The 27381-nt window shown below is 38.1% G+C and overlaps 1 protein-coding gene across 6 annotated transcripts in view; it reads left to right on the plus strand.

Moving 5' to 3' along the window:
• Positions 1-27381, plus strand: part of TMEM117 (transmembrane protein 117) — a 474959-nt gene that overhangs the window by 62440 nt on the left and 385138 nt on the right. For 5 of the 6 annotated variants that reach the window (XM_019653056.1, XM_019653060.1, XM_019653057.1 and 2 more), the window contains one exon: positions 19019-19151. In XM_019653056.1, coding sequence (XP_019508601.1) covers positions 19019-19151 — 133 coding nt within the window. Of the gene's footprint in view, positions 1-19018; positions 19152-27381 lie in introns of those variants that run through there. The other variant, XM_019653061.1, reaches the window with a different exon arrangement.

The following is a 27381-nucleotide window of genomic DNA, read 5'->3' on the forward strand; positions in this document are numbered from 1 at the left end:
TGTATAAATCTTTCTGACTAAATGTCTGATTTTTTGGGGATGGGGGTGGGGGAAGACTCATAGAAAGGGAATTATTGAGTCAAAATAAGTTGACTTTTTAAAAAGTCTTGGAAACAAATTGTGCAAGGCTTTCTGAAAAGAATGAAATGAGTTACATTTCTACCAGTAGCATATGACTTCCTTTTCTCCAAATGCCTTCTTTTTCAAAAATAGATCATTCATATGGCCCTCTTTAACTTATTTGCATTTACCTCACTAAGAAAATTATAAAATAAATTTGTATGAGTGTATAAAATGAGAGAGCAGAACAATCACAGAGCTACTGACTTACTTTTGGAATGATTTATGAAGATTAGGGGAAGCATCTGAAGACGTGTGTAAGACCTGTGTTTCAAAATGAAAGAAGTGTACATAGTCCGTGAAAGTATTAATTCTTTTGCCTGCTCATTTTTTTGGGGGGGAGGGGGGAACCTAGGAGAGAATGAGATTCAGTATTCAGCAAATATTGTACTGTTTCTTATGACATTATATAAACTTTATACTTTTCCCCGCTGTTATGTGGTGATAATGAAGTCATATTATATAGAGAAAATGATGTTAACCTTTCATGGTTTTGATAAGGCTATTGATTACCCAACCTACATATGTTTATAACTCTATTAAACATCCTTTTTGATCAATTATTCATTCTATTGGTAAATTTACAACTATTTGCTTTATATCTTGAGACAGAGTTAGGCATGACAGTATTTATTACTCCATTGGAACAGAGGAGGTTTAGGGACCTAGAAGTTGGAACTAGACAAGCCCTTGAATGGAAGAGTTTAAGGATGGGATGGGATGTGGAGCTAAGACATAACTACAGACATTGGGTAGAAAAATACATTCAGGAAGGTACTGTGTGGTACACAAAGAACAGATGTAATGGTTTTATCAGGACAGAGAACCAGACACAGAGGGAAGTGAGCAAGGGACCCAGTTACCACACCTAGAGGATCCATGGGACTTGGTTTCAGGAACAAGGCAGAAGCCTAGTTAAAACTTTGCCAAAGGATCAGTTATCAGAGTTGGACTAATAGTGAGGTTGACTTGATATCCAGTGCTCTGTATTGAGCTAAAGTTCCCTTCTCATGAGGATGCTATTGGTCCAAAGCCTGAGATAAGACTGAGCATCCAGGAGAGATTAAGTGGCTCCCAGTGTGGAGAGAGAAGGCATGGAGGTAGGAGTGTATTGGAACCAGACAGACACAGTAGTATCACCCAAAGGTGACTATCAATGTTTTAGAAGTTTGAAAGATATATGGTGACTCAGAGGAGTAAGTCCTAGATTTAGTGCTACTTAACACTTCCATTAAATTGATAAATTAGAGAAAAAGCCATTAATTACTCAAGTGGCATTAAGTAAAAATAGTAGCTTGCACTTTGGAAAATAGAATGTCAATATTACTTTGAAAAACTAGATAAATGATTAAAACCCAACAGTAACTTAGCAAGGACAAATGCCCGATAGCACCTTTAAATAGAAAAACAAATGATACCAATAAATTATTTCTGCTGAATTACAGACTAAAGGATTGAAGACCTTGATTTTCTGGTTGACCTTTTCTGGAAAACTCATGAAGTATTGATGGAATTTTTAAATGGTGACATTAATAACTTTATTCTTGCCAATTTTAAGGTCTCCTGAAATTTACTTGATTTTGTAGAGTCCAGTTACATTTGGAACAAGAATAAAATATTTATCAGACCTCTCTTGGTGCTTGGCAGGTACTTTTCAGAAGAAGTATTTTATTTTTTTTTGGCTACAAGTCAAGGAAGGTGGATACCATGAAAGTATGAAAAGAAAAATCTAGTTTCTCTAGTGCTGAATGGGAAAAGGTCACCAAGTGCTACTAATTACTGCCTCTGCTGGTGTTTTAATAACAACTTTTTCTAAGAACTGAATGTTGAGGACTTGAGGTCAATTGAGTACAAGAGGGAAGTATTAAATATTGGATAGAGGAAAATGCAAATTAGCTGAGAAGACATCAGAATGAGTCATCCCACTTTTAAACGGGAATATTGGTGCAGCAGAAAATTTTATTAGAATGATTTTCAAGTGTTGCATTACTAATCTCCACTCAATTTCATTTCAAATTGTTATAACACTTGAAAAATATAATCCACTGAAGTTGGCTACTTCCTGTCCTGAAAGACAAACTGAAGAGGTTAGTGATAAGGGAACATTTATAGCCTGAGATGTGGGCTTTTGGTGAGCCCTGATATTAGAGAAAATGTGTAAGAACGTTTGATATAACTGTACTTTTTTCTTTTTTAAAAAATTTCTGCCAGTGGGCTCGTTTTCGTGGAGATTATCCAACCCAAGCCACACTTTTTATCTGGCAGCTCAGCTCAGCTCAGAGTGGGCCATTTATATGCCTACCCATGGCTATCTGGTTATCTGACCTCTTGGAATAGGAATCCTGTCCTTTCCAATTTTCCTACTACCAGGAGCGGTTGAGCAAGTGTTTAAATTCTGCTTCAATGACTCCTTTATGTGCTCAAATACCATCATTCTGATGTCTTAAGTTTTTCTTCCACAGAATGAAACAAAGCTCAATTCTTTAGCTTTCGTCACTATCATATTTAATGATCGTGCATTCTGAGTGCCGTGTTCTATCCAAGTGAATGCACGGTCACTTTGCCGGATAGTATAATCTGAGAAAAGAAACATTTTGATTTTTCTAAGATCAGTTTGCCTGAGCTCCTTGGCATCTTCACCGATTAAAAAAGAGTGGTTTTTAAAAATCTTTTTCAAAATCATAAGATAAACTGGATTCTTTAAATAGTTCATTGAAAGAAATTTTATTTCTTTAAACAACCGTTTACTTTTAAAACCCTTTATGGTATTAGTGTTTTAAATTATATCCTAGTCTTTCAAAATGGGATTTCTTAGTATACCCTGAATTACTTGCAACCGTTTTGTAATGTAAACAGTTTTTAAAAGGTTGGGAAACTGTTCCTTTCTATGTGTGTGAAACAAGCATTGAAATTAATGGGAAAAAATTCATGACTACACAGATAAGTATAATTTTGTTTCTAAATCCGATGGCAGAGCAGACTGTGTTTGAATCAGAGGGGTCTTTTGACATAGATTTGATCTTTGAGTTGCCACCAAGTCTCCTCCATGATGAGAGGAAAAATCTTTACCCAATCCAGGAAAATTTATTTTACATTTCCGTTCAATCTGCACATATTAAATTATGCTTTAGGCCTGAAGATTTCATGAAGGTATTAGACAGCCTGTAGCATAAATGTGAAAATTGATTTTGATGTCATCAATTCTGCAGTCCTCATCCTGCCTTTCTACAAGGGAGTCTTTCTTCCAAGGTCTCGATCAGCTCTGTTGTAGCAGTTGATCGTTTATCACCCCCAGTTGAGTGCCTTGGCTTCCACCTCTCCGATCCTCTACCCTTCTGAAGAAGGAAAAACAATTATACAACTAGTAGTCTCTGTACCTCAGACAAACAACTCCTTTGCATTATTATGCCAAGTGGTTTAATCCCTAACTGTCCCAGTTTCTTCATTCCAAAATAGCATTTGCTTGAATCTTTGCATATCAAAAGGTCTGTTTTTGAGCGCGCGCCCCTAAATTTTGCAGAGAAAGCTTTGAGATGGTGGCTTCACTTGAAAGGCTTTAGATGAGTTTCTTAGTACTTAAGCTAGAATACTTTAAGATTCCTTGTTCATTCTCTCATCTTCAATAAGCAGCCATTTGAGTTTTCGAGGCACAGGATGGGAGGGTTGGTGGGCAATCCTGATGGGGAATGGTGAGCACAAGGGAATCTCCCTTCGCTTCCTGGCAAGCCCCATGGATCAAGACTTTCCCTCATTACATGTCTCCCATTGTATTTACTGTTAATTCACATATACCTTTCAAATCACATGTACTTTTTCATCCTATTTTATTTATATGTGTGTAAAGGATAATGTTAGAAAGACATATTTCTGGGTTCTTTGATCTGTAGAATAAGTGTGTTAGGAATAACTTGAAGTGTTCAAAATAGAGAAGGATGAAGACTAATTTGCTCAGTTAATTTAGGAACGTTACTTAGGCCTGGAACAAGAACTTTTCCCATAACTGCTGGCTCTGGTTCTGGCATATTCACATAGAGAAGGGAGTAAACTCTGTCCTCAGCCTGTTGACAATCTCATGTTTCAATGCCTCCATGTTATCTTATGATCTTATGCTCTCAAATCCCCCCAAACTTTTTTTCTCTTTTGTTTAGATTAGATGACTGAGCATAGTTAAAATCATAAGTTTTCTTAGAATTATCAAACACATACTATCTTTACTATTTGTTTCTTTAGTTCTGTGTTTGGTTACAATGATTCTTTTTCACTTTTACCAAATGTATTTAACAGCATGCAAACATTACACTGTATTTTGCCATTAATAGTTTTTGACCCAAACATTATTTTATGTATAGCATACTTTCTTTTTATTTCCATTTTACCTTTTCTGCTTTAGTTCTGTTAATACTTATTCACAGTTGAACAATACACATTAGATGAATTGAATTATTAAGCAAAGATGGTAGAATGGAAGCTCCATGAATGCAGGGATTTTTCTCGGTATTTGCAACACTTACAAGAGTGCCCAGTACATGGTAGACACTCAATATATATTTATTCAATTATTGAAAAACTAAAATGTGATCTTTTCCTCCCTTGGTTAATATTATCCTTAAGGCACTGATGTTTTTATTGGTGCTTTTTCATGTGATTTTCTTTTTTTTTTAAAGATTTTTATTGGGGAATTGGGGGATGGGAACAGTGCTGGGGAATTGGGGAAGGGGAACAGACAAGTTGCTGTCCTTTTGTTCTTCAGTCTAGTTGTGGAGGACGTTGCTTCACTGGCCCAAGTTGGCACCATCATTGCGCTCTTCCCGGGCGAGGCAGATCAGTCCCCGGCTTCTGGACGGCCGCTCACGGTGGGCTGCTGGCCGCTCACGCTGGCTGCTGGCTACACACGGTAGCCCATGGCAACCCACTGCCACAGGGGCTGCAGCCTATGCCGTCGCCCCACGGCAACCCAGCTCCAGGTTGAGCTGTTGGTCAGCATCTTAGCTGTGGAGAGCAGTGTCACTGGCCCTCATATGTGGGATCCGAACCGGGGCCCTCTGGCATCCCAAGCCAGTTCTTAACCATCGTGCCACTCGGCGGGCCCTGTGATTTTCAATTAACACATAGCCTTTAATCTACTTTATGTTCTCTGAGAAAATTAGTCTTATTCCTTTATATTAACATTCATTTCAACCAAAAATAAACTTCACAGTTTAAGCATCTACCTATCATTTTTTTACCATGCTTTTGGAAGACTTTAAAAATCAGAGTCCCAATAAACTTTAATTAAAAAAAAAAATCAGAGCCCTCCTCCAAGGAAAACACGTCATTGGGATCATTCACCAAAGGTACCCTAGGCTTTGAAACATTTCAAAGGAAGAGTTCAAAAATTGTTTTGAGCCACTGGAAATGTTTTGAGAGATGGAATACTTCTTATAAGTCCAAATTCAGTGGTTCGTAACCTCGTTGGGACCACTAATCCTTTTGAAAATTTGCTATCTACCAAACAGCTACTTCTGCCAAATGCACACACCAACGTATAACACATTGCATTTACTTTAAGAGGTTTACAGGCCTCTGAAAGCTCATTTGTGAATGAACTGTGGGTTCTTGGACTCCGGTTTGGAAACTTGACTTTGAAGGCGTACCTACTAAACTCTGTCTAGATCTGATTCACCCTCTACCACAAGAAAACACCTTATGTTTAATAAATATTGATGAAATAAAACAATTCTAGTAATAAAAAATCATATTGTTTTATGGTCATATTTTAAACTCCTTACTATCCACATATTCACACAGGTTAATGAAATTTTTGTTAGGTATCTGTTCTGTCAAATTGTGATGTAAAGGACCTAATTATATACCTGAGGGGCAGGGAGCTAACAGAGAGGCACTTTTACTTCATAGGAGGCTTGGACTCCCTGAATGGCATTTGCAGAGGAACTGGACACAAGAAAAGGTGCAACAGCAATGAGAGGTCACCCTGACCATGTGCAGCTCTCACTCTATTTAAACCTAGTATCCAGTTCTCTAAGTTTCTAAGTCCTAACAATACTTACCACTGTGTTACAAGTTTCTGTTACAGCTTGCATTATGTTAGCTCTAGAAAATCAATACAAATTGGATTTGTGTGAGGCACAGATTCACACATTACACCTTAATAAGAGGACAAGGGAAAAATCTTGACATCGCCTTTTAATTAAGAACTTGGTTCACTTCTATTATGGCAAAAGAAAAATAATTATTTTTTCTTGTTTACAGAATTACAGTTGAGAGCATCAATATTACAAGGGACCAAATATTAAATATATCTTGTCAAATAGAATAAAAGGTATCATGAGCTCTGTCATTTATATTGATGCTTTTCAATAGACTTTATTTTCCTATATGTTCTGGGGATATTAAGTATAAATATCCAGATGTGAAAGGTAGAAATGTTTTGTCCTTTCCATGTTTTCTCTGGTGCATCCTGGGGTAGACAAAGGATCACAGGAGAAGCCTTTGGCTAAATTCAGTCAAGTGTAAGCCCTGATCCCACAGCCTGATATATAACCGATATGTAGTGGAATTGGGGACGTGAGGAGGGTTAGAGAGAGAATAGGTGTGGAGGTCTTGATGCTAGCAACATTTAGGAAGAAAAAACTGAGTTAGTGTACTTGCTCTGATTCTGCGTTGGTTTGCTTCTCTTCCTGCCCATCTGTACTTATCCCCTTCTCAGACCTGCGCACCTTCTAAGAATCTTAGTGCTAATGAAGACACTCTTCATTCTTCCTCTAGATTGTGGTCACATTTTATTATTCTTTATCCTTGCTTCACACCTGATATAGTGATGGAATGAATTAACTCATTCATTTCATGAATAAATACGGAGCTCTTATTATGTACAAGTGTGGTGCTAGGTATTCAGTGGAGAACAAGAGACACAGTCCCTGCCATTGGCATTTTGAGCCTCTGCTAACTCATCCTGCTCTCCCCAGCCATGTTTTGGGGCAATGTGATAATGCCGGTGTCTTTGGTCATCAGAAGAGGGAAAGCATGGAGGGGGAAAGGTACGGGGGGAAGTAGAATGAAGAAAGGAGATCCCTGGTCCAGCTGTTTGCTCTTCACGACCAAATGTTTGCAGTGACTTAATGCCAACCATGCTAATCTCTTTGTTTTCTTACAAATTATTGCTTAAATTATTAAGCTAAAACCAGAACATGGTGTAGAATTTAGAAAATGTAGCAAGGTTTAAAGAAAAATATCCTCTTGCAATCCCACTGCCTAGAAACCACCACTGTTAATATTTTGACATGTATCTTAGGAATATGAATTTATAAAACATGAACTTACACTGTGTATTCACTATTTATCATAAATCCACACCTTTCAGGTCATTTAATATCATTTATAAATACATCATAATGGCTGTATGATTTAATCGCCTATTGTACCATGGCATTTGGTACAATACCATAGGATGTTCATAGGATGCTGCCTTTTTTTTTACTATTTACATTACTCCAGTGTGAACATCTTAGCCCATAAATCTTTCTACATTGTCAGAAAGACAGTAAACTGTCATTGCATTACTGCTGCTGGAATATTGCAACTCCTGGGCCCTGACGGCTCTCTCTGTTTAGCTCCTAGGACTAAAAAAATCAGAAGTTATCCATTGCAGCTTTCCTACCCCATCACAGTTCTTGTCTGTTTCCTTGGGTTGAAAGGACTAAGCCATGAGCCAGGTAGATATACTGGACAGAGCCTCTGGCTCCTTTGGATTTCTTGTTGGCTTGAAGTAGTTGCAGGCTTCTTGTATGATGTTACAATCGTAATGTTAGAGCCTGCACCCCCCTCTGCTGCTCCTCCCAGTGTCCCCTCCTTGCTTCCTGCTACATTTCATCCATATTAAGGTCACAGCCTCCTAGAGCGTATTCAGATTATCTGACACCATATAGTTTAAACCTTCTAGGCCCAGTTGTAGGTAGATGTGATGAGTTGTAAGCAGAGATCAAATATGATTTATTGATACAGAGATAAAATGATGATGATGATAATAATAATAACTCACCTTGAGTGCATGCCATGTGTCAGGCACTTGAGTAAGTGATTTATATAAATTACAATGTAATCCTAACCACAGTCTTATGACATGGTTAACATTGCTACCCTCATTTGGCATATGTAAAACCAAAGGCAGGAAGACGGTCCGTAGCTGGCTCTGTCACTGCAATGGGCAGTGGCTAAACCTTGGTTGCCTCCTGAGCCTGTACCCTTATTCATTATGCTTATAGTACGCATATGTGTATAGTTTTTCACCTAACTCATTTTTTTTTTAAGTTTTTGGGCTAAAATAAAATGAGGAAGTTTGTACTTCTCACCTGAATTTTCAAACCATTTTACTCATTTCAAATTGTAGGTTCCTTTTACTCAGATTGGCATAAAGGCAAACATTTTTATGAGGATTTATAAACTCATAGACTGTTGGAACTGGAGTGACTGATCTCAGCAATGTCCTTGTCCTATCACTGAGTTGTATAGACTTAGCTTGTGATGTAAGACATTGGCTGGTTGCAGTTGATTTAGATTTCTGTTCCTATCTCTAGATGCTGTTCTGCTCTCTATTCCAGCTGCCTGGTCTGTGGCATTGAGTCATCCTCACCAGTTTATTAGGTTGATATTTTAGTGTTCTTCTCCATTGGGTAGGAAAAACCTTCAGTTTCTATTTCTGCTCCACCAGAACACTCTTATCATCAAGGACACAGCCTGTGATAGCCCATAACTGTCAGACACACTCACGTTATTTGACAAAAATATTGCCTACACACTGCCACAGGATGCCCAGCAGAGCACAGTGATTATGGCTGTTACAAGGGACATCATTCTGTCCTCGCCTGGAACATTTCCTTTTTTATATAATTAGCAACAGTGCCCGTTTTGTCTATGCAGGCTCCATCTGGTGTAATCCGATTAAAGTTGATGGTTATTTTTATGACATCAGCAATCATTTTTTTTTTGTTGTTCCAATTTTAGAACATCTCTTGTAGGGATTTTGAATACTTTTTTGACTTCTCTTTTTGAACTTATCACCAAATCCTTACAAAGGTTAACAGCAAAGTTTACAATAACAGCCTCACCTGAGAATTAATCACTCATCCTTTCGGACAGCTTTGGTCTAACTGAGTAGTTAATTAGTTAGAAGCTACTTCTGATTTTACTTTTTAAGATGAATGCTTTCTGGGCTCTAAACCTTTTCTTTGAACCTTCCTTCCTTCCTCCCTTCCTCCCTCCTCCCTTCCTTCTAAACTAATTTGATGTTTGCTTAACACACCTCAAGTAGGTCTTGTTTCCCTTGGCTCTATGCTTGCCTCCTGAATACTGGGAATTATCCTACATTCTCCTGAGTTCCACAGCTGTCTGTCTCAACCAACACTCCAAACCACTTTAGTATTCTCACCATGCTTCTGAAAATGCTTCCTTCAATCTCAGTTGACCATCTACACACCAAATCCTCTTTCCTGTCATCATTCTGTTTAACCTCTGTACAGTTTGATGCTGTTACCTGTACTCTCCTTGAAATGTTCTTATTTGATTTCCATGAGGAACATTATCTACTGTATCTGCTTCTTTTTGGTCTTTTTAACTGGTTCTTGAACTTCCAGTTTCTGACAGATAATAAGTGAACCTCACAGGGTAGCTGCTTGTATATTTCAAAACCTCTGGTGTGTGTGTCTGGTCCTCCTATCTATGCCCTCCTTATATCCTTGTTTTAACTGTCTCTTTTGGTGACTTAACTTGCTCTTAAGAATTCACTGATTAGCTCTAGGTTGGTGCAGGCAAGTCTATACCTCTAGGTCCAACATCACCCCTAACATTTCCATCTCTCTTAGGACCGCTCCATTCTCATATTTAATGGGGACTCCAGATTCAAGCTATGATTCTTTCCCCCCCACAGCATCTCCACCCCAGCAGTCAATCTCTGCATCTTCCCCTTGTCTGTACTGCTATTATCATTTCCCATTTTCCTGAGTTTGAAACACTGAACCCATTCTCTGACCTCTCTCTCCCTTATACTTAACAGGCTGTCAGTTATGAAATTTTATAGGTTTTATCCCTTAAATGTCTTTGCACCTCTTCTGCCTCCCCCCCTTTTCACCCTTTTTGCCATCATACCAGTTCAAACCTGGAGTGCTTATTACTGTGATATTTCAGTAGCATTTTAAAGTCCATTCTTTTCTATGTGGATAACTTTGTATAAATTTATCTCCTACAGCAAACATCAGAGAGCCTCTTCTCTGCCTGGAAACCTGATTATTCATTCATTGTATTCAAAATGAAGTATAATATTTAGCCAGATATTTGAAGTCTTCGGGAATCCAACCCCAACCAACCTCTGTGCTTTTTGCTCCTGTAGTCTGCTCCTGTATCTTATACTTCAGTTACATTTTTGCTTTTTGTTAGTCCTTGATCTGTATTGTGCTTTTCACATCTGCACTTTTACTCATGTTGTCTTGGAGTCTTAACTCCAGTTATATTAAGCCTGCCCATGACTCCATCTTTTATTTAATAATGCCTTTATTGATTTTGTTAAAATAATGTGATCTTTCCTCGTTTGAACCCTATAGTATTTTTTGTTTTTTCTATGACAATTTCCCTATTGAGTTCTCATTTGTGCTTCTGTTTTAGTTATCCTCAATGATTTAAATATCTGTGTGATTTTGTAAGACAAAGGCATTACAATAAGATAATCAATTTAGTGTATTATCACGACATCATCTTACTTACTATTATCTTCCCCTTGGTCTGAAAATCACCTTTGCTTTGAGGTTTTCTTGGTCAAGCCATGTTAGTTTGTTAACCTTACCTTTGCCTAATTTCTTGGAATCTCTTTATTGTGACTTCAAACTATCTAGATAGTTTGCATAAGTATATAAGCTGGAGCACATGAAAATGCTGGTGAGTGTCTGGGTGGTTGTATTTTGTCTTTTTTGTAGAATGTTTGGTTGTTCTCATCACTGATGTTTTTAAATCCTTTAGAAGGCTTAATAAGGAGCACCCACTTCTCTAACCAAGCTTTGATTAAGTTAAGAAATAAGATAGAAATAAAGCATATGGTGATCAAAATGCTACCTCTGCTGTGGAAGACTATGGACTGAGAATGTGGCTTGTGTCTTCAAGCAAGGGGACTTCTTAATACTAAACTCCAGAATAAAGTAGGGTTCCCCAGCCCCAGGCAGTACTGTGCTGACACCCTTCCCCTGGAAAGGCAGAGGCAGAATTTGGTGTGCTCTCCAGGACAGACTTGATCTCTAGAGAGAAATTGCTAAGCTACACATGCCAATTTTCTTATTCCCAAACGATCAATCAGGGAGGTCAGTTCTCCCAGAAGGACCTGTACTAGGGAGCAGCCGTTCCTCCTAACAGTGGTGATCCTCTGTGATACTCCGATGATGAGATAAAAATGTTATGACAAGTTGTGATGGATTTATCCCAACATAGTTCATAAAAAGAACAATTGAGATTTCGGGTAACACTTTGCATTTAACTGCTATCTAAAAATGATTTCTTCATGTATTTGATATGCAAACTAGGGTAGCCACCTGGTCACGCATTGGTCGTTTCACAGGTGTGGCACTGGTCCCCAATGGGCTCCTGCAGTAGATGTCCCTGTTTTGTCTTATGTGTTAATGATAAACCACAGTAGCATCTAGCTTGTGACAATATCAACATTTTTCACCACTAACACATCATGAGTTATTACTTCCCCCAGGCGCTGAAATGTAACTATTTCCGAGAATGTACAAGAGTCTAATTCAAATGAGATTATATTTGGAAAGATTTTTCTCTCTGAAGTTGTTGGTCTGCATACTTGATTAAGTAAAAATTTATAAGATCATTTTTCTGTCATAATTTCAAGTTAGCATTCTACAAAATGTTCAGTTTCATTTTGTGTAGTCATGTAACTGCATTGAGGACAGACAGTTCTTTTAATTAAAAGTATGGAGAAATATACCAATATTCTAATCATAGATATTTTTATGTCCTCATATGCAGAAAAGTAAATGTCGGTAATCTTCAACAGTGATTAAGTCATAGAGAAATACAGTTGTGATGCTCAGGATGGGAAAGCAATTCATACTATATAAATATCAAATCATAGCCATCAAAGGTTAAGATAATGACTGTACAAGTTACCCTTGAACAAAACACTTATAACATAGCCTAGGAGACCATAACACTACATAAGTGTCTGTTAAATAAAAACAAAATAAAACAGTGGATTCAGTAGGAGTAAGATTTCAAGCAAAAATGTCCTGTGAATGCTAATGGGTTGTATATCTTTATCTCTTTTCTGTAAATGAAATTTGTTGATTATCCAGAGTGTGGTGTGGCTCCTTATTTGTTTTGCTCGTTTGTTTTTTCTATATCTGAGGTAAATTGTAAATCTCAGTAGATTAAAACTTGGAAACAATATGGCCTACATGGTTAAAGATGAAAGAACCCTACCATCTAATATATAACTCACTGTTATTTATTCAGTTTGTATAGATACTGATCTTCTAAAATAACTCATGTCTATTATTTTATTGTGAATGTAAGCATCAAAACTCTGACTAAAAGAGTATAAAATATGGTAAAAATATGACATATCTGAATTATAGAGATCAAAAGAAAATATTAGTGACATTTACTACACAAAAGTTGCCCTTTGAAATTATTCAATTATTTTGAGGCTTTCATGCTATGAAGGTTTTATTTTCACAAAGATTCTTTTGCTCTGTCATCATAATAGCAAACGTTTTATTAAGGGATAGTAACCATGTACTTTTTTTTTAAAGATTTTTATTGGGGAATTGGGGAGATGGGAACAGTGCTGGGGAATTGGGGAAAGGGGAACAGACAAGTTGCTGTCCTTTTGTTCTTCAGTCTGGTTGTGAAGGATTTGCTTCACTTGCCCATGTTGGTATTATCATTGTGCTCTTCCCAGGGGAGGCAGATCAGTTGCCGGCTTCTGGACGGCCGCTCACTGCGGCTGCTGGCTGCTGGCTACACATGGTAGCCCACGGCAACCCACTGCAGCAGGGGCTGCAGCCTACGCCATTGCCGGCGAATCATGGGCAGCCCAGCTCCAGGTTGAGCTGTTGTTCAGCATCTTAGCTGTAGAGGGCAGTGTCACTGGCCCTCATATGTGGGATCCAAACCGGGGCCCTCTGGCGTCCCAAGCCAGTTCTTAACCATCGCGCCACTCGGCCGGCCCAGTAACCATGTACATTTGACAATTATACTTTTATTTCTACTTTGTGGTCTCAGAACATCCTAGAACATCTTTTCTTCCTAATGGTGTTCTGGTGTGTTTTGTTAGATAACTTTCTTTATTGATGTCCCATCCATGGAATAGTTTTTTTATTTTAGTTATTTTTATTCTGTTCCCATTTTTCAATTAGTATGTCTTAAAAATTATATTATGTTCTTATAAACTATAAATTTAAACATATCAGTCATGAATATTTTATATATTTTAGTCTGGTTGGAAGTGATTAATTTTTAATTGCCCTGATCCAATTTTATTTTATCTTTTATTCTATTATTTTAGACATAAGAATTACAACTTAAATTTATTGTCAAGTATTCCAGTATTTGAAATCTTAAATATTAATTTGGTCTTTAAAGAATCTTATCAGTGTATTACTTTGGGTTCCTTTTATATATTAGAGAGTCATATGACAGATAAAACATAAGAAGGAACACTTTTTCTCTTAATGGGTAAAGATAATTCCCTTTTTAAACTTTTTAAAAGTCTTTTAAGTTAGCCGACTTTGAGCTAATTTTTTACTGACAAAATAAATCCTATAATCCTAGAGATAGACTGGATCACAAAAGTCATGTAATCTAGCCTTTTAAATTATACCTGGCTAGCAGCCATTCCTCATTGTCTGCACTTAAGGGAACTTATTACCTCCCAAGAGAGTTCATCCTATAAGCTCTTTCTATTACACCAATATATGAAATATTTAACAATTAAGATGACTTCCTAGAGGAGATCATCTCTGACCTGCATTTTGAGACCCACAGGAAATACAGGAGTTAGTGGAAGGATGGGGCAGGAAGAGTATCCCACGCAAAGGGTACAGCACAAACAGAAAGCTGCAATCTGTCTAGCATTGATGGAACCAGAGTGAAAGGTAGAGGGTGGTGAGAGAGGAAGGGTATGCTTGGGTCAAATCAAGCAATGCATTCTATAGCATATTAAGAAACTTGAATTTTATACTATAGAGGAACATTGATCATTGAAAGGTTTAAAGTGAAGGGGCGATGTGATCATACTTGTATATTAATTAGATCTGTTGGCTAGGTGCAGGCTAGATTTGAGATGAAAAAGGCTACATAGGGAACATCAGCTGGGTTGTTGCAATAACCCCTTTAAGAGACATTGGGAACCCAAATTATGAGAGAAGAGGGTGGATGTCAGTTTGTAAAATAGTAGGACTGTTGATTGAAATGGAAGGTGTGCAGGAAGGACAAAATCAAGAATGACTCAACCTTGAGTTATTTTGAAAATGATAAGATGGTAAAGTCAGAAGTAGGAGTGGAATTAGGGATGAGAATAATCAGATTTGAGATATGGGTATATTGCATGTTGGGGCAAGGGGTGGATATTTTGGATTTGTTTTTGTAAACTTTGAATTGGCAGTAGGACATTCAGAAAAACAGTGGGCAGGTGACTCTTCCAGTATGAAGCTCAGAAGGAAAAGTCTATACTGCAGATACTGGATGTTAAACTCATGAGAGTAGATGAGACCACATAGTGATATGATACAAAGACTGAGGCAAGGTCATGGGGAATATCATTTATGAGACAAATGCAAGAAGAGATGCTCAAAAAGGTGATGGAGAGTAATCAGGAAAACAGAAAAAGAGAAAAAAGAGTATTTGGTGTCAGAGAAGCCAAGAAAGTAATGCCAAAAGGCAGAGTGAACAACTGCTATGCCAGATGTAACCTACATGTGCCGTAAGTTAAAGGCCAATATATTTCTCCTGGATTTGGCAATGGTGGGGTCTTCAACATTTGCCAGAACAATTTCAGTAGAGTGTTTGCATTGCATGTAAGATCTCAGTATGTGCAGGTGACGAAGGTTACTCTTTCTGGAAGTCTGGATGAGAGGGGAAAGAGGATGGATGGTAGCTCCAGGACATGGGGCCAAGAAAGCATTGCTTTTAGAATGGACTTAAGAGGCTTTATAGGCAGAGGGAAAAGAACTAGGAGGGAGGGAGAGATTGGAAATACAAAGGAGAGAAAGGATGGCTGATGGAGCAAGGTACCAAAAGAGGGGAGGTATGGTTTTAAAAGGCACAGGTGGGATTTTTTTTGCAGAAGGAGCAGTGCATCCTTTGAGAAAAAAAAGAAGGAAGTAGGGAAAGCAGTAAAGGTAGGTAAGTGGGTGGATGTGAGTGGGCATGAAGTTGAAAGGAAATCGTGTTTGGTGGCAGCAATATTTCTTTGAGGCTGGAACCAAGGTCCTATTCTGAGAGTGAAAGAGGCTTAGTAGGAGCTTTGAGGTGAAATTGGAAATTTGCTGAGGAGGATGGGCTAGAGAATTGACAAGGACAAGGAAAAGTATTCACGTGCAGGGCTGTGGTGGCAGCTAAATTTGGGGCCCCTGGTTATGTAGTAGTTTGTCAATCCACTTGTGTAACTTTTTTCCACAGTGGTTTACTGAAATCAGATAAAGCAAACTGTAGCTCTGCTTTAGAGACGGGGTTTACAAGGCAACTCTAAGACACATATGGGGTACATAGTGAAAAAGGGTGTTGAGCCAAAGAAAGTCTGATAAGGACACAGGTGTTTCATGTGGACTAGGAGGGACTAGAGCTTAGGAGGTGGCTCATAGGGAGACAATGGGGGAGAGGTGAGGCTTTTAAAGAACTGATGGACTCCATAGGGCTTAAAGGGCAGGTGTTATGGGAGCCAGATCTACAAACACAGAGGGATTGTAGTCATACCATAGAATATTGCTTGTTCATTTGTTTGCGTGTCCTTCATTTTTTCATCCATCAACTAAATATTTATTTAAGACATGCTGTGTACCAGTGCCATGGAGATACTAGTGATGAAGACCGATACATGGTCCTCACTGCATTACAGTTTATAGACAGGTGTGGTGCACACAGGTAGACGATGACGTACACACAGTCTTGGGCCCTAAGTCTTCTGAAGGATGATTGCATCATTGCCAGCAAGATGTGTTTTCCTGTATTTTACCTGTAGAATTTTTCCTTTGGAAGGCTTGAGGGCATACAGTCTAAGACAGATTTTATTAATAAAATCTATTATTTTATTAATACATATACAAGCAGATGTACAAATATATCCCATATTAAAATAAAAGTCATTTATGACCTTCTCAGAAATGTACCCCTCTTTGTCATGTGTTTTACTTCTGTTGACCTATAAGGACTGTTTTCCTTCAGTTTTCTCCTGAAACTTCTCTAAGGGAAAGTGTTATAAAATTCTGAATTCTGTGCCCTATAGGTAAGTTGGCATATAATTTATTATCCAAACCAGTCCACTTAAGAAAGGAAGGGGCACTATTAGTAATTATGCCAGGACAGCAGTTGTAAGCCACTGCTGTCCCAAGCAAACCAAGTGTATGTTCACAGTGCAGGGCCCACACAGCACATTTTCCTGTAACCTCCTCAGGTAATTTCGAGGTTCTTGGTTTGATGTGATTTGACTCAACATTTGAGTCACACCAATTCTGGCCTGAAATATTGCAACACTTTCATTGTATGTTTCAAGTGAATTTTAAGCCATGTTAACCTGCCATTTTGTGCTAATGACTTTAATGACTGAAATTAGTGCCAGACAATGAGCTTGGCACTGACAGCATAAATGGTACTGTCACATCCCTCTTTGCGCTAACTGTATTATTTCAGCCAGTGTGCAGTTAATCCACTACGTTTTATTTGCAAAGCACTCTTAAATCACCAGCATTATTATTTGACTTTTAAAGTACATCCATTAGTGACATTTTTCGATGTATGCATATGTGAAGAAGGAAATTCACATTTAAATTTTCAAGGAACTCTAATTGCTGGTCTTCAAAGTTCTTGAAATAATAGGTCTTGGTTTGAAGCTGAAAGGGCTGGAAGCAAAGGGAACTTGGAACAAAGAGAGCTCATGAGTCTAAAATAAGGTCACATTTTCAATAAATACCCAAATGATGATTGACTTTAAACACCTGCCTGCCCTCCTCATAGCCGTGACTTCACCTAGAACCATGGCTGGTATGTAATAAGTACACATTAAATATTTATTCAATGAATGAATAATATTCTTCACAGTTTGCTCTACGATATCTGTGGCATTTGTTTTTTTACCCTGAAGCATTCTGTGCTTAATATCTATTTATAATATTCCTGTCAATGTGTTGTGTGGACACTTGCAATTCCCCGGCTTTCCATAATTATTGATTCGATGCATCAAATGAGGTTATAATTTGCAGTGCTGGTATTGTTTGCTTGGGTAGAAAGTTTTCCACCTTCTTCTTTTAGTTATAATTCACATTCCTTCTGACTTTCAGATTTGCCCTTTGCTTTTCTTGTGCAAGCCAAGAAACCAGATGATGTAACCAAATCTCCCTTTCTTTTGCTCTATTTAAAGTTTTAACTAGGGTAATGTTTCTGTTAGCCTGGTTTGCAATTGAAATCTAAAGTTTAGCTATTTGAATAAAAATGAGGTACAAGGGAAAGCCTAGTAGTTAAAGCTTCAAAAAATGGTTTCTTTCTGTGCTTAGTAACCTGTAAGAGACCTACTGCCTGTCCCTAGAGAGATAATTTCCAGATGAAAATACATATTTTTTTTCATAACTTTAATTTATCATGAATAAAACAAGGCTATTTTCTTTGGTGAGAAGTTCTATTATAAAATTTCAGGCCTAACCTATTTTAAGTGTAGTTCCTATATGTATACCATCTCCCATATCATTATTTGATACACTTTCTCAGGAATGGAGGTAAGTATAATAGACAGTTTATCGTAGGAGAAGCCAGGGTGACCTGTGTTCATTTTTTCCTTAATCCTAGGATGTTTTCATCCTCCTCGCCTTTGAGGATACCAACGCCCTCATTTTCCTTCTCTACCAGTAATAGCAAACATTTCTCTGAATTCTGATATTAGTAATTTTTACTTTTGTCTTCCTCTTAACACATTTTCCTCCTTGAAATATTTGCATTTTAACGTTCTTTCTAATGTCAGCATCTGCCTTGGTAAATAGGATTTTAGGCCTCAGTGTGGAAATTATGTTTTGCTGGGAACCACACCAAGCCCTGGACCATGCACGCGTACACACCCTCCCTCCCCAGAGCACACACTGGTGCGCGTGCCTGTTCACGGGTACGGATATTTTAGCTAAGAGTCAGGCTCAGTCATCTGTCTCTTATGACAGAGGCTTTATTTTTCCTTTTAAGTTTTCACGTACCTTCAACAATTGGATCTTCATGTAAGTGAGGTTTGCCTTGGTTTTATTGTAAGGCCAGTATTGGGGATGAGTCTGTGGAGTTTATGCAATGTCTTTGCCATTTGCCTTAGCTAGTTTCAGATGAATAAATCGAAAACATATTTCTGAAATAGAAAATAGCAGGTGGTAGTGCTCTAATTCATCTTATTTTCATGCCAGCATAACGAACGGTCTCTGCATACTGTATTCTCATGTTAGTATTATTTGCTCCTGGATGATCTAGGGGTTGTCTTGGACTTTGTCCATGATCAGTTGTTTACAAAAGAACAAAAAGACGTTATATAGTGGTTTCACCCATGAGGCAGTCAAGACTCCAGAATATAGTGAGATAATAGAGATTCACTAAAGCAAAGCAATGATGATGAATTTTGAGTTATGATGTACACTGATTTCTAATAATATTTACATTGCAGGTCAGCTGCTCCGGTTAAAAATGTTTCGAGAGGATCACGGGTCGTGGATGACAATGTTCTTCAGCACGATTCTCTTTCTCTTCATATTTTCTCACATATACAACACGATTCTTCTGATGGATGGGAACATGGGGTAGGTTACATTTCTGCTTTCTGCGGTGGTGAGTGTTATGTTTGAAACTCATAAGAATTCAAAGAGAAGTTTTTAGTTTGTGGTAGCCTAATTCTCCTTTACAAATAGTCTACCCTAAATAGGGGTCATCTGTGCATTTTTCGAGTCTTTTCTCCATGAGGCTTTTTACAATATTTATATTGTGTTCCTTATTCTTTAGGACTGCTCGGTGGGGATAGATTGAGGGCATATACTAATTTTATTATAGTGAATGAGAGTATGAGATTCAGGGAATCTTATCGACTTGTTTATACTCACACAATTAGTAAAGATGGGCTAAGATGAAGGTCTGCAGATTCGCAATTCGATTGCTCTGCAATGCCTGGCTAAATAAAAGTGTTTGGTACTGGTGGCATTTTTTGTTTTAACTCTCTTGACAGTTCCAACAGAGAGACCTTTGTTATAAATGGGTCGTTTTAAAAGTGGGCCACTCTGTATTAAATCCAGGGTTGTGATCTATACTTATCAAATCACTAATCAAATCACCGTGGCATGAAGAAGTGCTACCAAGTAGATTGTAGATTTTTTTTTTAACTTTCTCTAGTTCTTGGTTTGTTCTTGGTTTTAAGGGCAGAATATAAGGAGAAGGGCTTAGTCTACAACATTAAGAATGAGATTGATGACAATAATAAACAATGTTAGGTATCTGTGGTGCACTGAAATTGTTAGTGAGGAAAGTTTTGATCTATCCTCCCCAATAGACTAGAAAGCCAGGTAATACCCTTTTCTCCCAAATGTAGGCTAGGCAAGAGTGTTGGCCAGCTCTACAGTGCAATTACTTTGATGCGATGCACAGCTCTTAGCCACATGTTCAATGCTGAGACGGAGAGCTCAATTAAAATTTTGTTTTCTCCCCCCACCATTAAAGGAGATGAATAGTAAAGGGAGAGCAGGTATTTCACAAGGTTTTTACCCTAGTCCATATTAACAAGTGGTAAATTCAAGAATATGATTTTCGATCAAATGTTCAAGCTTTAGGAAGTATTTAAATTCTTTGTCTGTAATTATTTCTTGGGTTTCAATGATGCCATTTACATGGGGTCTATTTTTAAATGGTGGACTTACAGGCTCTAACACATAGCTAGTCAGAATAAGCCTTAGTTAGAACAGTGCCTGTGATAATGGAATGGGGGGTGGGGCTGAGGAAATCACCGAACACAGCCACAGGTCTGTGAGGTGTTGTGCACTCTCACCACTGGAATCAGAAGGCAAAGGGACCCATGTAAAACCTACATTGTTTTTTAAGCTGTTGCTGGAAATAATACATTAAGAAGTATAGAAAACAAGCTTTGCTTAGAAGTTGACTTTTCATCCAAGCCTACTTAAAAAAAAAAATGGTGCTAATAAACTAACCAGAAGTGCTTATTCTGAGGAAAGAAAAAGATTTCAAAGTAATGAATTAAATGCAATACTAGATAATCCCTAGCACGTTGTAAAGGACTCAATCGCTAATCATAAAATTAATCTTAATGAGAGGTAACAGTTCATGAACTCTCAGTACCAGACATGAATTATCTCAAACCTCATGATGACCCTCTGCAATAGGTATTTTTATTATCTCCATTTTACAGATCAAGAAGCTGAGGAACAGAGAGGTTTTGTCACATGTCTAAGGTTACATTATAATTAAGTCTCTATTTTAAACAATGATAGAAGAGTTTAGCTAAGTTGTGAATTCTAGCAATACAGCCTGCTCCTAGGCTAGCAGATTTGATTGATGGTCGATCCTGTTGCTCAATCAACATGTACCTATTAGCCTTTCTTTATATTTGTATCATTCAAACTGAATTTGAAAATGGAAAGAAGGAAGGTCTGTGCAGGAAATGAGAGAAGAGTTAGTCTAGAATTCATGTGTATCAATCTTAACCTGAAATCGAAAGTGATTCTCTTTTATTCTCAGACTAAATACAGTGTCTCATACATTTATGTAGCTCTTGAACACTTCCTCAACAGGCCTCATCATTGTTGGAAAAGGATCATTTACTGAGAGGAGATCCTGATGGTGCCCCCTTAAAAAAAAAAAATCCAAAGCAAGGGACAAATGGTTTAGTTCTATATATAAAACTAAATCGCCATTTATAAAAGATGTATTACCAACTTTTACAACACATGCCATTTAAACTAGTGAACACTTTAAGGTAAACTTGGAGGAGAATCAGTTCTTAGAGCAAATGGATACGACTGTGCCTTTGGGGTTCTCCAGGAGACACCATGTCATCTGAGGCATGGACTCATCCTTTGTAAGGCAGGGAGTGATGGAGGCAGAGGGTGTGGGAAGGACAGTAAGGCAACAGGTATCACGATTGACTGGTTTGATATCAGAGGATTGATGGTGGTAGAGGGGAACTCAGGATTCTTGGCCAAGAACCTGATTTGCACTGGGAATTCCAGTGTGCCCTGCTTTGTGGATCTCTCTAGGAATACTGGCCTAGAGCTATTCTGAGAAGGATTTTCGATGATGGCTAGACCTGTGGTTGTATTTCAGAACTCCTTTTTAAACTGGAAGCCTTCAGGCCTACAATGAGAGGGTTTAGGGTATCAGAGAGGAAGAAAGGAGTTTTTTTTTTTTTTTAAATGTTCTGCCTTTTATTTCCCCCAGTTTTAGGATTGGGTGTAAATTTAGGCTAAGCCGGAGTTCCTCGATCCATTGTTACAAAGAATAAAACCCCTAGGTTTCTCTAACCAGATCCTCAAGAGTTCTAGCCAGACCGTCTTGATAAGAGTCAGGTTGCCTGCCCCTGGTTTTCTCATTACAGTGAATTCCCTGAAGTATGCAGCGACTCCTAGGGTTTTAGCCATCTGTGGGGAGCCAAGCCGAGAGGCAGTTAGATGGAGAGGGAAAGAGGTAAGTTAGCTGGCTGGGCTAGAAGGGACCAAGGCTCAGACGGTCCATATTTTCTACCACTTTGGGGGAAGTCTCACACCTTTGATTCTCTTTCCACCCCTCTACACCTCACGCCATCAAAATGCTGCTATCGTAACTGCTTTCATTCCTTAAGTCACCAAAATGAAATGAAATTCACCTTTCTATAAATGTATGAGGTTGTAGGTGAGAGCTCTGCTGCAGAAAAGCTCTGATCCTGGGAAGGGTTTTACACGGAGAGGTTTGATTGAGCGACTTCCTTTTACAAGGTGGCAGACACAGTAACCGGAAGCCTCCCCTACTACAAAAATCTTTAGAAATGCTGGAAGATATAATGCAGCCTGATAGACTCTTTTTAAATGCATAGCTGGGTTTACACAAAGGTAAGGTAAAACCCAAAGATGAAGAAGGATCTGAAAACCAGGGCAGTGAGCCTAGGAAGTAACACTCCGAGACAGTGACTTAGGGACTTGAGTTTTAACTCTCGTGTAAGGACCCAAAATAAGGATTTGGTATTGTATGAAGGAAGACATTGAAACAGAAGCCCCGGTATTCGATGGCACTGCAAATTGCTATAGAGGAGGGTGGGTTAGAAAACATAACCAATAGCACAGGCAGCTTCTAGAAAGCTTGTCTGACTCATACTGGACTTGGAGTGAAAAAAAAATCTTCCGGGGCACTCATAACCACAGATGTGTTTTTTTGGTTTTCGTAGACATTTTCCTTTTGATTTTGGAACCCACCAAAACACCCCTGGCCATTCTTTTCTTCCAGTTTCAGATTCCTACTACTCTGTTGAGCCCCTGTCCCCAGTGAGTTCTGGTTCGTTATATAGAGCAATTTAGTTCCCTTTCATCTCAACTTCTGTCCTCTTTAATTTACCTGGGGCTTTTCCTTTCGTAACCAAAATCTTATTAATGCATTTTCCATCAAAAGAACCAATACTCTGAGATACATGTTGCTGCCTTCTCAAAATACGAAGCGGCTATTGCTACGGCATTTTGGTTTTTGAGTTGTTTTTAAAATAACAAGTGTCCTTTATCTTTTGAGTCAACTGATGTTTAATTAGCTATCTCTTGGAAGAGAGAAGGGAAGATATTAAAAAAAAAAAGAAGGCAAAGGATTCAAATAAGTTAAAATGAGGGCTATGTAGTTTAACAATAAGTTTCATTGTTTACATACAGGACTAGAGCCTCAAGAAAGTGAGACATTAATAGGAAAGAAACATGAAACCATTTCCTTCCACTGTTACAGGACTCGAGTCAAAATGACCCTAAATGAATCGGCCCCATTTTTTTTTTTTTACTCTGTGTTCAACCAGGTATCCTACAGCCAATCTATTTAGAAATTCCCTATTTGATAGAAATAAAGAGAAATGTGCTTCGAAGTTCTACTTGAGGTCTTTACCGGCTAGAAACCGACCCTTGAAAGTGTTTTTGATGTCGTCTTTCTGAAGAACTTCTCAGACATGGAATTTTTACTGCTGCCATAGTATAGAGCTCTAACACAGGAAAGGCTGTTGTGGTGTTTTCAAATATCCCATTTTCCCAAAGGATAACATATATATTATGTATAAGAAATGAAATGGTGAACAGTTGACATTCATGAAAAGATTCCGAAAAGGGCCACTTGATGGCAGCAAAAGGCATGTTTTCACCGCTGATTGCCTCAATGTAATCTCACAGATGGGCTTTCTCCTCAGAAAAAAGAATCTTTCCTTTCTAATTTCTGAAACTTGGTGTTAAAATATTCATCTTTCTAGACATTAATGGACTACTTTGAGGAAACCCATATAGTAAACTCTGTAATAAGCACTTATTACTTTGTGATGTGCCTTGGCCCCCTTTTTATGATCTAAAACAGGTTTAAATGATAGAATATAGAAACACATTTGTGCACACATATGCATCTCTATGCTTATAGACTTATTCCAATATGAGAAGGATAAATATTGTGTTTTGCACTGAGGAAATTAGACACTTGATTCATTTATAAAAGTTCCTCTGTGGACTGGAATTTCCAAAGACCGCACAGTATTTAGGGAAGAATATTGAAGAAGCTGATGTTTTCTAGTGTTAATGACAAAAAAAAAAAAAGGTTTACTTTTCCTGACCAAAGCCTTTTTAGAGAAATTTTACAAATATTAATTAATATATCAATATGTGTTAAGTATTCTAGGGACAGGATTTGAGACATAAGTCAAAGTGATTCAAAGACAATTTTGAAAAATGTATTAGTGTTCATAATTAAGACCTGAAAAACAGTGAAGGTAAGAATTAGGTGGTGGGTATAGTGAAAATGGAATAGACTCCATCTCTCCCTTATGTTTCCTTTCTGGTAAGTTTTAGTAAGAACTCAATGTGGACAACTCATTAAATATCTGTGTGGTGAGCACTTGGTGAGTGAGCTATGACAAGGGCATTGGTCTAGGGGAGGTGACAGGAGGGATTATTTTAAATGGACACTTAACTAAAATCTAAATTGCATGACTTCTGTATTCAGAGGGAGCAGCAAAGGCAAGCAAGGAACTAGCATCGGCATGTCTGTGGACTGGCTGAAATTGTCCAAGTTCGAATGCTTTTTAAAGCCTGTGAGCACAGCGGGCCTACAGCTTAGCCTCTTATGGTCTTATCCTGCTTTATAAAAGAATGACCAGTACTCTGCTCCATCAGTGTGTCCACACATTGCATCAGAAAAGACGCTCTGATTTACAGCTTCAGTTTCGGTTGCCAGAGGTATAGGTTTTAGCACATTATTTTTCCCCAAGCTGAATTACCCTTTAATGGAAAAATTCAGGGTGAAAATTTACTCTAGGCAGTACTTTTTTTTTTAATTAAGTTCACTATTTTTAAAACATTCACTAATGCTTTCAGATTCCTTACTCAAACTTTTTTCCTCTTCCTAGTTACCACTGACCTAAAAGTAGAAGCCTGGTACACATTTTACTGTTAAGGACCGTGATTTTCACTTGCTAGTCTAGTGCTCTTCAAGTACAAAGTTGGTTGAGCTGCTACCATAGTTCATACTGGTAACTTCAGTCTAACGAAGGAATGTCTCTGTGTTTGTTTTTTTGTTTTTTAAAGGGGCTAAGTTTATTTTGGGAAATGGCAAGAAAAAGTTGAAATTGTCTTTAATAATGTTAAACTGTACAGTTTTGGTATGACCTACACTGACACAAGTATTGAAGTACAAAGCGATCCATTTAAGTTGTAGTAAATGAAAAAAAGAGGTATGATACTGTTTTCAACGTGATGGGTATGTAGGCTTGGGGAAAGGATGGAGATGCTGGGCAGGGTTCAGGACGGGGGTGGGGAGAAAGCTATGTAAATATTCATGAATCCTGGAAGTACTTGAGTCAATAGCTGAAAAGCTTGATTGGCTGCTAATACGAGGCTGAATGCAAATTCTGCTGGAGTGGTGCTTTAAATAATTTGTTGGCCTCACTCTTAATTAGGCTAAACATTGACTTGCTTGTACGATTAATTCACAATAATAGCACAATTAATTACTGAGGCTGGGAGAAAGGGGCAGAGCTGGTTGCTGAGAATAGACTGGGGAGCAGAAACCCTGAGACTGAATGGCTGAGTCTGGTCTAGAGGGCTGACCTAGTGTGACACTGGAGGGCGGAGAGGGAGGCTGGGTGAGAGGTAATGGGAGGGAGGGAGAGGGAGAGAGAGGGAGAAGAAAAGGGAGAGGGAGAGGGAGAGAGAGAAGGAGGAGAGAGAGGACAGGGATGAGGGAGGAGAGAGGAGAGAGGGAAGAGAGAGAGAGGAGAGGGAGAGAGACGGACTTATTTAGCCAGAGGTAGCGTAGCAATAGGCCACAGTGTGCTGCTTTTAATACTATTGGGTTCACATTACTTGGTTTTGATAATAACACAAAGGTAAAATAGCGCAGCATATCCAAATTATCACAAGTTCACTGTTGCTGTTGTCTGAATTGATGAAGTTTCAAAACATTAATGAAAAGCATAGCCAGTGTTACACCCTTATTACTCTGTGGGGGTGCATTATCTGTCCAGAATTGACATTGATTTGACACACTTCAGAGGTTCTGTAATATTTATTCATAGTTACTTATTTCAACTCTTTCATTAAATAGTTTATCAGCTTTTACAGGGGAAAAATTCTGGTCCAGGAAACAGAATACCTGGGTTTTAGCCCCATCTTAGCTACTCACTAGCAATAATTACTTGGAGGAGTTAGGAAGTCTCCTCGTTTTTAAGATATGGTTGTTGTTATAGGGTTGTTATTAGTATTACTGTCATCCTCCTCCTCCTCATTCTTATTAATCTAGAGAAAATGCATGCTTCTAAAGTGGAGAAACAAACTAAAGTTAAGATTGCTAAAAATCTTGGTTGCTGTTAGCTTTGCTTTGTACGGAAGGTGACGTGGCATAGGAGAGCCAGCAAGGACGTCTGTCCAGACACCCTTGAGCTATGCGGCCCTAGGTAAACTTCACTTTCTGAGCCTCATTTCCTCAAGCTTGAAGTGGGGATATTAGTACCTACCTTAGGGTTGTTGTGACAATGAAAGAAGACAATGTATGCAAAGCAATTGGTATGGTGCCCACTGTATAATGAGCTCCTGATAAATGTCAGTTGCTATTATAATAGAAAATATATATTTTAGCTTCTCTAGTACTTTAGCTCTCTAGAAATATTAGTTGTTAAAATAACAATAAGTACTTTGGACAATATAATAAAATTTCAGAATTTATGACAATGATCTTATCACATTATTATCATACAACTATAATGATTACTATCAATTTCATGCATAATGCCCAAATAAATACCTAGCACCAGTCAGCCTTCAATAAATATTAATTTCCTGTGTCATAATTCATAATACATAATCTTAAATATATTAAAATTATAGAGTGAATTAACATATGGAATCAGAGCTTCTGGTTCAGATGTTATCAGAACACATTTTTATGAATGTACACAAACTGTTCCTTATTTTTCATCAGTGAAAAGTAAATATAGAAATTAATATACTTCATTAGGATTCAGAAGAGGAAGTCAAATATATATTACATTACTAAATGTTTGTCTGATTGTCTGCTAATTTTGATCTCTTTGAAAAGACAGGAAAAATTTGATGGAGTTATGGATGATATCATGGGAATTTATGACATAGCAGCCCATGTATGTGTGCATGTGTATGTTTCCATCACCAAGAGACTATACGAGGTGTGATCAAAAGATACAGTGAGTGTTCACTTGTACGTGGATTCTAAGGAACTGAATGGATGGGAGAAGTGGATGGAGATAGTCTCAGAGACACAGAGGAAGAACCGAGGGTTGTTAGTTGGGAGGGGGTG

The sequence above is a fragment of the Hipposideros armiger genome, unplaced genomic scaffold (assembly GCF_001890085.2).
Source record: "Hipposideros armiger isolate ML-2016 unplaced genomic scaffold, ASM189008v1 scaffold_194, whole genome shotgun sequence".
NCBI classification, from domain to species: Eukaryota; Metazoa; Chordata; class Mammalia; order Chiroptera; family Hipposideridae; genus Hipposideros; species Hipposideros armiger.